Consider the following 15,340-nt stretch of genomic DNA (forward strand, 5'->3'; position numbering starts at 1 on the left):
ACAGAGAGAAAAAGCCCACAAAGTGCACCTGGCCATGATACTGGAAGGCACATGGCTTTTAAAACTCACAACTGCATCTAATAGCCTTTCATTTCAGAAGTAGTAGTGGTGGTGATGACAGGAAACCCAGAAAGATTTAAGGGATGAAGCTTTAAGGTACTCCATAGAAGCAGTGCAATTAATCACATCACATCTTCATTTGCTTGCACAGAAGGTTAAAATCAGTGTCTGTTACATATGTCGAAAGGAACAGACTACGTTGTGAACAGACTTGCCACTTATGTTTATATTAAAAAAAAAAAAAGGTAAAAGCTTTTGAGTGCTTTTAAATTAAGAAATCTGAGAAGTGAAAGAAATTTAAGCTTGAAAGTGCATTCAGAAGAGGAGTATAATTTATATATCAGTTTTGCCACAAATAAGTTCAGATTTACTGTCAATTATTTCTAAAGGGTCAATACCCTATTAAAGGGGTATTGAGGAGTTTTCATCATTATATTAAAACTCCTCAACAGCAACATTTGAAGTTTCTCCTTACCTTTAATAAAAGCATCACTTATAGAGAACATCTGCTGCCCTCCGTTTTCAGGATTCAAGTACTCTGAAAGAAGACAGAAGAGGGAGATAGGCGGAGACAAAAAAAATGACAGGTTACACTGGTGCGCCCATATAATTACAATGTACACGCCCACACCAGCAGAAGCAGCATTACTCATCTAAGTGTTTAGTCACTAATTTAGCAACAGCTCGATGAGTGGTCAAGACAAGAATATCCTCTCATTCTTGTTCTATCAAAAAGTTTTAAGACAAAAAGAAAATAGTACTTATTACTGTGAAGAAACAAACAATGTAGACACAAGCAAAGACTGAACTAGGAGTTAAGAGTTGGCTTTTCCAACTGACCCACACCACACTTTCCTAAATCTGAATACCAATATGTTAAGCTGCAAGCAGACACCATGGGAATGTCCAGACAGGGAATAGCCTCCTCACTCTGGCCTAAAAATGCAGCTTCAGAAGCCATTTTGCTCTCTCTTACACAGTGAAGGAAACAAAAGACAGCCTGCCTTTTAGGAGCTAGAATTCTAAAAACATAAAAACATAAAAAATTCATAAAAAAATTCTAAAATTCTAAAACAGTTTAAAGTGTTTTGAGGAATCCATGCTGACAGAGGTGGACTCCCAGCACCAAATGAAAACAAGAGTTATACATCACTTTACATATGGTAAACAGGATGAAGCTCCATCTCCTACCCTTGTTCAGCCTGCTAGATCCTGATCTTTCATGGAGGCTGACTGGCTGCAAAAGGGTTGTTTTCTTTAGAGGCCATTAGCTTGTTGTGCCTTTAGTTGTTTCCTTGCTTATACAAAAACGGATTATACAGTGGGAAAACAAGAGCAATAGCCTAATTGCTTATATAACATGATGACCCCAAGTCCAAAGCTAACTCTTTATCACCTTTCCTGAGAATGGTCCAGACCTACTGCCATAAACAGAATGCAAAGCCAGGCAGCTGTCAGAGACCAACGGAAAGCAACAGAAAGCTGACACGACACAAGCAACCACAATTCTCTGAACAGCAGCACTCAGACCACTTACATGCCACCAGTTTAAAAATCTGAGCTTGTCTGCAATTTCCCAATTTGCAAACAGATACTCAGTAGACGATCAGTGTATTAAAGAGAAGTTACAAGCCTCCTTCACAGAGTTTAGCATTACAAGCGATCTACTGCTTGATAAAAGCTGGCTCACCCTCAGAATTCATTCACCCACAGCCCCACAGACTACCTAGAACAAGTCATGTCACACTGTACCTACACACGAGCATGTATACTAACACCTTCATGCCTCTCCACCTTGCAACAGCCTCAGGGTAGCAGCTCTTACTGTGCACACACTCAAATTAGGTCTGACACATATCCCTGACTGGCATGGACAAGGCAGGAGTTTACCCCAGCTGAAACCTAACTTAGTTATGCTCTGGACAAAGACACAGGTGGCACCTCCAAACCAGGAACACTTCTCTTCAATATAGCTTCACTTCCTATAACTTTGCTTCTACTTGTGCCCCAGGGGAAGTTCCTGACAAGGTAAGATATCAAACTTCTTCACAGACTGGACAGATAACACTCTCCTAGTTGTAAGTTTGAGTCGGTGAGAGTAGCTAATATGCACGTTTCTTACCTCACATCATGCCTACATGCACCAGGGTCCACAGAATGTTGGGGGATGGGGGGGGGGGGCCCGGCAGCATGTTTTGTAGCCTTGTCTCAAGTAGTCAGCTACCAAGAGACTATCTTACAAGCACCCCTGAACAGCTTCATCAAAACAAAACAACAACAACAACAAAAAAAAAACCCAAACCAGAAAACCCCACCCCAGAACATACAAATTCCTTGATCTGATATTCAAGGGCATCATTGGAAGCAAATACCAGAATACACACAGAAATTAGCAGGTCTCCAATGGAAACCAGCAGGTACAGATATTATACACCTTACAGATTGCTCTGATTAAATATTTAAACAGACTGTCCAGCGACCACCACTTTTCCTCTAGACACACAAACAAGGATGCACACATCCACAGATATTCACTGAAAACTGAGGTGCGCCTTTTGACAAGAAGGTGCACCAAAAGGGCTCCTGGAAATGACATGCTAAGCCTTGGCGAGCAATGGTGGTAACATACTGTGTGACGGTTACTTAGATCCTCTTCTAACTAGACTCAGTCAAAAACTAGCTACCTAAAATACCTGCTACCAGGATCAAGGGTATCTGGCTGCAAGAACATTGAGAAGATAGTCTCCCTTACTGATAACTGTATCTCTTTAAAAACAACAACTAAAACCCACATTCAAATTAAGTCACTTAATCTCCTCCTCCAATTTAAATGCAGAAAGCAATCTTACTTTGTTTCCCATTTTGATACACACTACAAAGTACCATTGTCTTTAGGCAGATGATACTATAAGTGAGTCACTACACTCACTTGTAAGATACCACAAGCCAGCTAACTTGGACTCACTAGAATTTCATGGAAACACACCACAGATTAGTCAGCCTATAACATCAGAAGTCCTGCCATTAGACTCAGACTATATATACAAACCACTCTGTTCTACAACACAGCTGGTACCTCACAGGCCATTGCTTCAAAGCAGCTGACCTCTGTAACTGGTGGAAATTGCACATCCCTTAGTCACTAGAAGAAATCTACTAACTGTTTAGGTCAAAGCTGACCTGAACTTCTAGCACTAATGTTTTGAGCTGTCAGTCCTCCCCCAATGACTGTAATTTACACAGTTGTCAGGAAATTGAGTTACTAGCCTCAAAAGACGGGTGTGATCTTCAGTTTTACTTCATATATGATTTCAAAAAAAAATTAGTCACTGTCCGGTGACAGTGTCCAGTCTAAGGACAAAAGACAATTCCAATGAAATCAAGCCAAATATATGTGTCCACAATGGTCATAGGGAAGTTACCCCTGACAGCAGCAAACACAGCATATCACTGATTGACTACAGTACTCTGCTTTTAAAATAAACATGTCCCATTTTACATAGAAGCCTAACTATCTAGGCTTGGCTGTCTAACCATTGTGTTGCTCTAACATCCTGGATGGCATATTTTGTTGAATATAGCCAGGATAAATCAGGAACACAAGGTGAAAGTCTTTGCACTCCGACTGTAATATTTCCAGAGCAAAGCTTTAGAAGTTATCCATTTCACTACTCTAGGTACTGCAGTATGCACTGTAGGGTTCCGTCCCAAGTAATTTTTGAAGGCCTTGAATAATAAACATCTAAGTACCTATGACATTTCAGTCTACTTGCTAAGAAGTGCTTCTTGCTATTCAAGATGTTGTCATTCATTACAACTTGTTCCTCCCTGGTTAGGTCTGTCTTCTAGAGACTCTCACATGAGGAATTAAAAAAAAGTACAGTAAAAGTCCTCTGTGTTTGCAGAGGATACAGATTTTTCAAAAAACTGCAGGATAATACCTACCTCTCCATATTGTGTTTCAATGACTCACATCTCCACCCTGTCCCAGTTCTGGGCATATTACTGACACTTTCTCCTCATGGTAAATCCATTCTCTTAAAAGGAATTGTTACAAGTTTTCTACTATAAATTACACTCCTACAGAATAACCTAGCTAAGGGAACACATATTTCAGGAATAGATAAAAAACACCAGTCAATAGAGATTCACCAAAGATAGAGTGCTGCCAACATATATAATTTAAAGTCAGAAGTCTCTCTCCTTTCAATACCCTCACCACTTGCCTTTTCTGCTGATCTTCTCTGAGCTCTCCGTCATCAAAATCTTTCTCACAAGAGCTTCAGTCCTGGCTATGAGAAGCTTTGGTTTGGTCAACAGCTGTCGACCGAGGCAGGCTCTCTTACATTTCCCCTTCATCACGTACTGCTTTTTGTATAAGGAGATAAAGACCAGTATGTCTGAAACCAGGACTATCACTCTACAGGTCCTTTAACACTGGCCAGAGCTAAACTGACTACTTTACTGCCCACACACACTCTGATAAAGATAAACCTGCTACAGCTGTAAATTTATAGGATACTGCAGCACACCTGGGCCTGTTTCAGGCTCACTTAATCCAGCATCCCTCCTTCCTAAAAGGAGTTAATTGATATATTCTCCCTCTCCACACCTTTCCTTTCCTGTAGATGCATTAGCTTTTCATGCTAACCAACTAGAAACACGTTTAAAGGAACCAATAATAGCTGGTGTCAGTAGTGCTTACAACCAGTCCCTATTGTTAAGTCATCTGACATCAACTCAAATTTTGAACCTGCTCTGCTCCTCTCTTTGGGGAGAAAATAAGCACTTAGACTTTCAGCAAGCAACAAAAGGTGACTACAACAGGCACTGATAAATAACCCCTCTAACGTGCCTCACTCCCTCTCCCGTATCTAGCATACTTTTAAAGTCAGCTGTGACCAGTTTTCCTCCCTCACTCTCTTCAGTGACTGTTTCACAGTTTCAGAAAATGCAATCTGTATGCAAACATAAGGCAAGTCTTGCAGTCTGATCCACAACAGAGGAGATCTATTAGACTTTATAGAAGGATTAACTCATTACAAGGAGTCCAAATTATTTAACACTGGATCATCTTTTAAAGTTGGAAATACTAAAAGGGTGGGGTGAAACAATAACTAAAAATAAGGAACTCCTTAGAAGCAGCCAAAGATAGAAGTCTACAAAGCTGATGTAACCTTAGTTACAGAAGCATAGCAAAGATAACAACTGCTACCCAGCATGTAAAGCAACTAGAATATACTAGACCCAAGCCAGTGGCAAGCCCTAGTTTCAGTCAGCCCTTGTCCAATTTAGAGAATTGTCAGTTGTCAACAGACAAGCACATTAGTTTTTCCCATAAGAATCTTTGTTATAGTTAGAGTCTTTCAATTTATTACTTATTTAGGAGAAAAAAAACTTTCAAAAGAAGTCTTCAACACTATTTAATTTCTTCCCACTTCACTTAAGTGGATGTTATCTTCTGAACAAATGTTACATATATGGATTAAGTTTGGCTTTACCGCTCATGAGTAAGATATTTCTGTCAAATGTAAGCTTATTAATGTACAATTAGAAGTCATGACAGAGCTTTTCCAAGTTATTTTGTTCATTTGTTGTTTGGGCTTTTTTTTCTTGCTTGCTTTTCCAGTTTAATCTTAAACTATAGACACACATATCAAACTGGTTTATGCATGGACTATTTTTCCACCCCAGGTGGCCAGAAAATGTACATTTGGATCTGCTCTAGTATGTATGGGTAGGAAACTTTGCTTCAACTGCAAAGAGAAAGTCACAGGGGAAGTTACACACTCTGCAGAGAAGGTGTTTCAGCAGGTCTACTGAGCCTCCTCAGAGGTGAGCACGTCAAAAGTGCAAGTGAGTGCCAGCTAAATATCATATTTCCCCCTCTGTAAGACAACTACAAAGGTAGTGTCCAAATAGGTCAGTATTGTTAGGGCCCAGCTCTCCATCATGTGCAACTCCAGCTGGTGACTACCTCATACCTTTTTGGTCGGCAGGGTGAGGGGGCACATGTGGGTACTTGGAGTGCTTCTTGATATGGAAGTTCACGTTGTCCAACTCCACGTTCAGGCTGATGGAGGCGGCTGAATCACTATCCATTGTGGACTGGAAGCTGCTGACTGAAGTGCGCTTGCTAGGGCTGACGGAGTCTTTTAGTGTTGGGTACGGGGGAAGATATAGGGAGGGGAAGGGTTCAAATAGGTATCATGAGGGTACCAGAGAGGAGAAAAATTGTCTTTAATACATAAAGACCAGTGTGCAATACTACAGGAATAGAGTATTTTCATAGTTCTAATCTTATCTTCATGTGTGCATGCTGACATATTGGGCATTCTTTAGGGCATTACTGTAGGGCTCAAATTAAACAGAAGTCTGCCTGAGAAACGGAAGACAGCAATTTACATGCTTCTCCTCCATTAGAGGTATGAAGCTTTACCAGTTCCACTAAATACAAAATACAGTATCCATTGTAAGAAACAGAAGGACTAGCTAGGTTATAGTTTGCTTAGATCCTTACAGCCCCATGCGCACACACACGAACACACACACATAAAGCAAGACATGGTTAAACTACTATGTCCCAAAGGACTGCAGATAACAGAGGAGAAGGCAGAGTGAGAACGAGAGTCAGGTGAAACTCACTGGCTAAGTTATCTTCTCCTTCATCAGCAACCTGCTCTGTGTCACTGTCATCAAACTTGATGTCTTTGAACCAGGATGGCTCAGAGTGCCCCTCCACAGAGTTCACAGAGTCACTATCTGGAGATGGGGTTTCCGAGAACTCCGTGCTCTAGAAGACAAAGAAGAAAAAATGTGGTAAAGTGCAGCTCTGCTGAAATATTAAGCAGCTTTAGAAAGCAGCCTGCTACAAATGCAGATCAGACATTTTAAGAATCAGAGAATACTCTCAGTGGGCTGAGCCAAGTTAGTCAGAGACACCCTGCTCAACATGAAATAGGAACTCTATGGGACAGGAAACAAGTATTTCTTTACACTTCCCATGTGCTTAGTCTCTGCCTCCTCCCCACATCCACACAAGTTGTGACTAAGTGGCACGAAAGGACACATTTATTCTACTGCACATTTTCTGTCACTACATCCAGCTAATCAGTTTTGAATGCTTCCTATCCCCAGCCGAGGAAGGTGATGACCATATCCTTCGCACAGAAACCAGCACATGCAGCTTTTGGTGGAGGCTAATTCTAAGTTACTGGAGCAATTCTGTAACTGTCTAAAGTAGCTCTAAGAGTTTCACTCACAAGTCAGGCTCTAGTTGTGGCTCCTGTCTCAAAACAAAGCCTGGTTAGAGTGCTAGACAACCTGGAGAGCATCTATGTTATTTCCATCAGCCATCCTTATGCCTCCACTCACCTCAAGAGGAAGCGATAACTAACATTCTTTTGGCTACAGCGAGTGGAGCAAGCAACTGAGTTAGCAACATTATTTCTCCTGGACAAGAGTCAGAAGAAACAAGATCAGACAGTGCTTTCAGCTGATGAGAACAAGAACTGGCTTTAAACCTTGAATAACATAAGCCCCTTACAGGGATCCACAAGCATTTGCTAGTTAAGGGCAAACTTTTACTAGCAAACTGAGACAGTGCAGTTAACTAGCTGAGATGCCAGATGAAGCCCAGAGCTTCACATGGAGACCATGTGACTGTAGACAAGAGCCGAAATGTACAAGGAAGACAAGATGCTAATGGCTGCAAGCTTCCTGACTGAGGTCTATGGGACAGCTGAGCCATTCTTTACTGTGAGAAGCTGCAGAACACGGAAGACTCTCAACTGAATGCTTTCAGGTAACAGAGAGGCTACAGAGGTATCTTGTTGAACCTAAAAAAAACAATCCAATCATTCAGGCCAGTGACTGCTTTTACTCCTCAGGAAGTCTGATTGCAATGAAATACGGTAGGATAGCATCTCTGGTCACTAGCTCCCTGCCACTCTCTCAGACAGCCAGTCCTATTTGGGAGGCATGACAAAGACCTCCTCCCAGTCTTGGATCATGTGACTAAGGTACTGAATTCTTTATTACTGCCATCACTGGAGATCAAAATAAGGTCACCACTACAATACATAAGAAGATCCAATACTGTATATCTAAAATATCCATTCTGTGGAAGTTTTTAAAGTAATTTTGAAACAGAAGACCCCATTGTGTCTCAGTCACCAGTAACTGCACACAGATTCTAGATTCTGCACATAACAGCACAGCTGCTACAAGGACAGACTGTGCCATTCCAGGGCCTCCGTGGAAGATGTGCACCATGAGAGGCACTGGCCAAGATCAGAGACCCTTTCCTCCACTTTAGGCAGCACTACATGTAACAACTCGTCTTCCACTGAGGGCAAGTGCAGCTGCCTCAGGTTTTAAACCACCAAGGAAAAGGGCCCCAGTTGTCTGTACAGAAGAGCTGATTTAGAAAAACATACAACGGCTGCTGAGAACAGGAATAGAAAAGATTCTAGTCAGCAGCCAAAACCAGCAAGAACCATAGCTTTCCTACTCCTTTTACCTGTAATGGTCTGTAGAGAGCATACTCATCTCTGAAGAGCTGATCATGATGACTGACACATTCTAGCCAGCGTCCATCAACCAACGCTTGTCCTATTGCAATGGCTTGGACCCTAGAGGTATAAGAATAGAAATGGTTTTCTAAATCTAGTTCTAAACACACCTGGTTCACGGTACAAGCATGCTACAAACCGAAAGAGTCATTTGCTACACACTATTTGACTTGTCAGTATCCCATTGCCGTGCTTAGCCAGACACTATTTAAAACACTGGGGAGAGGCAGCAGAGTGTACAGGTTCAAGTATGGAGCTAGATTAAGAGACTGCCAGCAGACACTTAAGACATACTGTTTGTGCTCCTCCAATATTGTTAGCCTGAGTTATACATACTGAACATCTCTGCCGAGTCAGGACTGTTGCTCTACACTTAAGAACCATCTCAGTTTTATCCCCCTCTCACACTGTTAAATAGATCAGGTGCTTTATACTTGCTTACAAGGTTAAGAGCCTGCCAGCTCCACCAAAAATTTAGCTATCAAACACTAATAGTGACCTCTGATCCCAGGGGCAGACTTGCCCTGTGGAGTATCAGTGGACATTTCTGGACAGTCATTGTAATACACTTGCTGTTCTCCAACTGTTTGAGCGATACTTGTTCCATAAGCTGCCTCCCACACCAGCTCCCAAACCAGACAGCCCCTGGGCCCTGTTGTTTTGGGCCACAGGGAGTCAGAACCCTATCTGCTTTGGTAGGCAGTAAGGTGATATGCATTTTCTTTCTTTCTCATCTCCCTGCAAAGGGGTCTATCTCTGCAGTCTAAGGTACCCTGTATCAGCTAAAACTCACAACCTCCTGTTGGAGAGACAGGAGACACCTGCTGTTCTAAAGCATTAGGGTTACCTTGTCGTTATATGCCCATTTCTGATGAGCCAGTTGACCAGCTCTTTTCCTACAATGCAGTTGGGATGAGTCCGCAGCCAGTAACGATGGTCTTGAAACTCCATCCCACTGTTGTGATGGCAAATTTTCTTCCACAGATCTTTCAGCTGGACTGAGTCCTGGACAGGGAGATGTGCAAGTTACTTACTAGGCTGACTTTACGACTGGTTTCAAGGGCATCTCCCTGCATCAGCTTCTAGACCAAGAGCCCTCCACAAACAGACACAAAACCTAAGCCATTCTGCACAACCTATGCAAAGGTACAAACAGACATGAGATCAGCCCATTATATCTCTCTTATATAAAGTTGAGAACAAGGAAGAAACAAGTGGGCACCCTCAGAGTTAAGGGGTTTTTGGTTTTAATGTGGCAAGATTTTGTACTGCCTACAAGATGCTTATGTCCTCACTACTGCCCTCTTGCACTCTGTTCTCAAACTCAGGTGGCATGCGTAAATATAGAGGACAACGAAAACTCACCCTTTGGAACAGGGGTTTTCTTACGTAATCTCTGCTCAACCTAGGCTTTGTGAAGCATACTAGTCCATTATCAATTGACACAGCAATGCACACTGCTACATTCAAGATCTGGGACACCATTTCTTATTGAGGATTCCCTTTTTATTGTCCAATACCAAGCCTTTTTTAGACACTGCTAGCTTTGGTCACTGATCAGAAAAGGTGTATACCCCTCCCAACTCAATTAACCATTTTTGAGTTTGTGGATCTCTTGCCCTCACTGCTTGGAACACTTCAGACTGTACCTCAAAATCATTTTCAGGCCTCTTAAGCATGTGTGTCAACTATTGTGTAGGCTATGCTCCATCCAAATGGAGCTGTCTCTCTGCACCTGACCCCTTTTGCTTTCCCATATGCACCCTGGCTTGGCAGAGCACAATCCGTTGTTGCAGAGTGGAAACTGGGACCTCAGATAATTTTGAGAGAGCAACAGAGCACCCCAAGGGGTGAAGAAGAGACACGACACTGCCACTCACATTCTCAAATGCCTCACTCATTCTATTTTTGCATAACAGAGAAAAAAAAAGCTTTAATTAAATTTTAACTGGTTTCAGGTTTCCAGTTAACTGTCAGACACACATTATTTCACTTTCCCAAGGGTACCCTAAGATCCAAGCGTTTTGCTCCACTTCGGTTTCTGGACTGGCTTTCTGCTTTTATTTCCAGCAGTGGCTGTCCTGCGTATTAGCCTAAAGCCCACGTCAGCAGCTCCCCTTTCATACCAGGTACAGAGCTGAATGGATCAGTAATGGAACACGTCATGGGATTACAAGATTTGATGCAACTGGCGATTCCACAGTTCAGCTGCCTTGTAGTTTAACCTTAACTCGTCCAGTGAATTCAGTAAACTGGACAAACTGGCAGAAGACAGCAAATCCTTTCAATTCAAGGATTTTGACCTCTAGTTCACAGAGGTATGTGCTCACCCCAGTAAACATACATCCTCCCCTACCTTTTCTTTCATGAGCAAATTTCATTAGTCTTCTGAATGGAGTATGTTAAGCTTTAAATGAACTCCTGATATAGAGACAGCTCCACATGCTAAGGGCATTAAAAAAAAAAAGTGGGAATTCACAAGAAATCCTACATTAATTGACACTGCATCTTCTGCTCTTACATGAACAGAAGGGATACTACCAAATCCTCTCTTCTCCCCCAACAAAGGAAACGGACAAAAAATTAAACAGTGTGAATCTGAAGTGCACTGGGACTTGATCATCTCGGTCCAGCTTGCATTCATAGCATTTTATATTTAATTTTTTCCTGCACTAACATACTCACACAGGGCAGGGTGGTGTAAAAACGTGCCTTAAAAATGTTTCTCCCTCATGTGGTTATCCATTTACAGAGCACCCTGGAAAGGAGTTGTGCAACTGAACAGGAACCAGAGTGTTTCTGCACCCTCAGGAATACTCAATTTGCCTGCTGTCAGCAAAATCCATACCTGACAACACAGAAATTAGCCTTCCTGATTTTAAATTGGCAATGGGGAACAATCTTGAATCTTTTAAGGTGTGGAAAAGAAAAAAAAAAACACACTTCCCTTCTGTGTCCCTGCCTATAGCATGGGGTTGGAACTAGATGATATCTAAGGTCCCTTCCAACCCAAACCATTCTATGATTCTACGATTCCCTGATTTGTTGGAAACAATTCCCCTCCCTCAAAGAAAAGAAACACTGTTTTCTACTGAACATTGTACAGTAACTGCAACCTACAACACTGCCTCTGTGGGGAGGGGATAATAGGATTACACAGAACACTGGTGCAAACTGATTTTTCTTCAAACAAGTACATCACTACAACCTTCCACAAAATGTTGTATTTATTCTGCAAACAAGGGTAGAGGCCAAGTTATGTTTCAGCCCAACAAGCTGTAAAAACTTGAACTCATTTATCATGGTGTAACTATTTTGAAGCAGCCATTTAAAGTTTCCAATCATGTGGCTTGTGAAATGAAAAATCTGAACTTGGAGAAACACAGAATCAGGTCATGGCATTATAGCTGCAACCACGACAGGTTTGACCCAAAAGGAGCCACCATACACCAACTTCACACTACACAACACACTTCCCAAGACCAGAACTGTAAACACCTTTATGCAAATACTACATGAAACTATGATTTGTTTCAAGAAGATGGAATTGTCTAAAGCAGCATCAATATTCTCCATCACTGCACCACCAGGAGGAGGGGTCCAGGTAAGAGTGCTCAGACAAGAGCCTTTAAAGGCAGTGAGATACTCCTGCAGCATGATACAAGAAAGGCAAACTTCATTGCCCTCACAGAGCAAGGCAAACAGAAATCTGAAAGGTACCAGAAGGATTTTGCGCTCGTCCTCGCTGGTCTCCACCTTCATATGTGTGCGACTGGCCTGGGGGCTGACAGATGTCTCATAGGCAGGCACCATTGGTGAACCTGACCGATCCAGTGACAGGTTAGTGACGCTGGCTGATCTGTAGTGAAAGAGAGAACTGAGGTATAAGTGTTCATTGTGCAGTGCTTCACCAGAGCAGGTATCGATCTTGTAGCATGTTAAAAAGTAACTTAAGGCTGTGACATTGTTCACTCTCCTCAGTACAGACTTACTGCTTAAAGCTTCCTGTCTCATCAAAGCAGAAGAATGGACCACTAGGAAACAAGTGTATTGCTTTGAACATCTCAGTTAAGCATAAACTTTTGTAAAGCTCTTTGTAGGAAGCAGTTAGAACTAAGCCTAGGCATAGAAATTTATATATGTCTGCTTCTGAAAAGACTGAGGAAGGGATGGGATGCTGGGTAATTAGAAGCTCCAGCAATTTGGAGGCAAGACCAGCAAGGGCAGCCAACACCAGGATCCCCGTAATAGAGCACCGAACCATTTAAAATTCTTTCTGCTCAGCACTCTGAAATATATGGCTGACAGCTTGCAGAGTCTGGAAGTTTGAGCACCTGTTCCTTAGGGTGGCTAAAATATCTTCTGAAGCTGGAAAGCATCCACCCAACCTCAGCCCAGTTGTTAGGAAATCTTGGCTATGCGCTCCAGTGCAAACACACCATTTTGCACTAATCATTGCAAAGCTACAAATGCAAATACAAGTTCCAGATACCCTCTGCTCCAATATCCCACACTCTGCTCCAACTAGACTAAGCCTCTGAATAACCCGAGTGCAACTTCTCATCACACAGCAGCAAAACACATACAGTGCAAGCGATTCATGCTAATGGCACTATAAGAAGGGAGAATGGAAAACGCTTCTGCATACAGCAACAGAGAAGCTCAAAATGCCAATGCTTTTGAGCTGAACTGACTGAAGCTTGCAGCAGTCTCAGTGACAAGAACTGTTGTCAACCTCTAGTTTTTGGAATGAAACTCAGATAACGTCACAGAGCTTGCTAACTTGCTAAAAGACACTCTAATTATTCCCAACAATGATGTGGCTGAGCCCAGACATGAAATAGCAATGCCACCCTATTTCAGCTTTTGTACTGCAAGGAAGTAGGCAATGGAAGTAGAATACTTCAAAATCACTACTTTTTCATCCTCTGTCTCTTGAGGAAGAATAGTGGGCTGATAAAGAGTTTTAGTTAGGTCCTTCTTAGTCATTTATGCAGAATCAAAGGAAACTATGTTGGCACTACATCCATATAAATTTAGGGGTGGTAAGTAAAAACTTTGTCATAGTCAGGCACTCAAGGCAGGCTAAAACTCTGACAGTCTTCTACTGTTCAGATGCTCTCAAGTTAGAGTTAGAACTGGCAACGTTATGCAGCTTAACAGAAAGCAGTCTTACATGGAAGACGAGACTGACATGGAAGTCTACCATTAAGTACTCCTCCCAGTTGTTTCACAACAGTTACTTCAACTGTGCCACCTACCTGTAAGCAGCAGGGATTTTTAATTCATGTGAAAGGACATTAAGCAAGAGTTAGAACAGTCAGATTTCATATGTGTGTCTTTATTATCACCAATTATATCCAGGACTTTATTGAATTTATCTTTTCTAAAAATGAAGATCTTTGTCCTTTAGAAGGACCTGCAAAGGAGAAGCTTGAACCCCTTTCACTTGCAACATTTGAGTTTTGTGCTGGTTTTTTCCCCATAAATAATCAGTCTGAGGAAAAAAACAACACATATACCACACACACAGGGAAAACAAATAAGTAACTTCTCCTACCTGCATCTAAATGCACTTAACCTACATCTTTTTTGCTTCATATCATCTAGAAAGAGGCATGGTCAAGCTTGCCTCAAAGAAACATCAACAGCTGCTTTGAGAAAATCTAAAGGCTAGCTTTGCTTACCCCAAAGCCAACAGCTTTGTTTCCACAAGTTCAGAATTTTGACAGAAACAGGTTATACCTCATTGCTACTTCTCAAATGTGAGTCCAGCCAGGTAAGTACCATGGTGAAGCCATGAACAGCCAGAAAGTTAAATTTTAACTTGAATGAGCAGTTTGGGCCTGCCAGGTCCAGCTTAGAACTGTCCTACCACTGCATGTGTGAGCAAACAGAAAAGGCCTTTTAAAATAAACATCAATTCAAACAGGAAGCAGGAGAGCATCCTCAAAGTTTCAGACATTTCTTGATGTCACTGCAGCTATTCAGCACTGAACTTTTAACTCTAGACTCCTTGCCATGTTTGCCCAGAACTGATTTTTGATACTAACTTATTCATCAGTTAAAATACCCCTAGGTGAGCTCTTTGGTTCTCTGCTGTACAGTCAGCGTGCATCTCCTCCTAACCATCCCCATCACACAGAAGATGTGTGATCACACACTCCAGGCAGTCCATTCCCTGAATGGCCAACCCAGCATCCTTCTCACCCGAGTTCCCTAGTCTTCATTGGTCCTACCAGACCCCTCCAAATGGCTAAGCATTCTTTGCATTTCTGTTACAGGAATTCAGACATCTCCAAATGTCTCCTGACTCCAAGACTGAAATTTGGATTATCTTTGCTCTGTTCCTCATATCCTTGCCTCACCTTTATTTACCCAAGTTAACCATAATGGAAGTATGTAACCAGAACCACAACAGAAGCACTGTGAAGCAGAAATGATTTGTTCTTCTAATACCAGCCTATTCAGTAGGCTTAAGCTCAAGCATTGACAACTTATACTAAAGCTCTCATGAACACTTCCAAGTTCATTCCAGTACTCCTGCATAAAGATTTATGATGGGATTTTAGCCTAAGGAAGCCTGGTAACTTAAACAAGATTATACTTAATGGAAGAGCAGAGAGAGCAGATGGAAGAGCAGGGTGGGTGGGAACCACAAACAAAAACTACACCTCTGTTCCTCCATGACTTCAGTCGCTGCCTCC

At 42.0% G+C, this 15,340-nt stretch overlaps 1 protein-coding gene across 1 annotated transcript in view; it reads right to left on the minus strand.

The window, feature by feature from the left end:
* The window catches only part of PIKFYVE (phosphoinositide kinase, FYVE finger containing), a 60,738-nt gene that overhangs the window by 30,764 nt on the left and 14,634 nt on the right, over window positions 1-15,340 (minus strand). Inside the window, exons 7-12 of the mRNA XM_010081240.1 lie at window positions 12,354-12,492; window positions 9,481-9,638; window positions 8,582-8,693; window positions 6,706-6,853; window positions 6,045-6,212; window positions 536-598 (exon numbers count right to left, since the gene is read on the minus strand). Of these exons, the coding sequence (XP_010079542.1) occupies window positions 536-598; window positions 6,045-6,212; window positions 6,706-6,853; window positions 8,582-8,693; window positions 9,481-9,638; window positions 12,354-12,492 (788 nt within the window). The remainder of the gene's footprint in view (window positions 1-535; window positions 599-6,044; window positions 6,213-6,705; window positions 6,854-8,581; window positions 8,694-9,480; window positions 9,639-12,353; window positions 12,493-15,340) is intronic.

This window comes from Pterocles gutturalis, unplaced genomic scaffold (genome assembly GCF_000699245.1).
Source record: "Pterocles gutturalis isolate BGI_N339 unplaced genomic scaffold, ASM69924v1 scaffold19016, whole genome shotgun sequence".
In the NCBI taxonomy this organism is placed as follows: Eukaryota; Metazoa; Chordata; class Aves; order Pterocliformes; family Pteroclidae; genus Pterocles; species Pterocles gutturalis.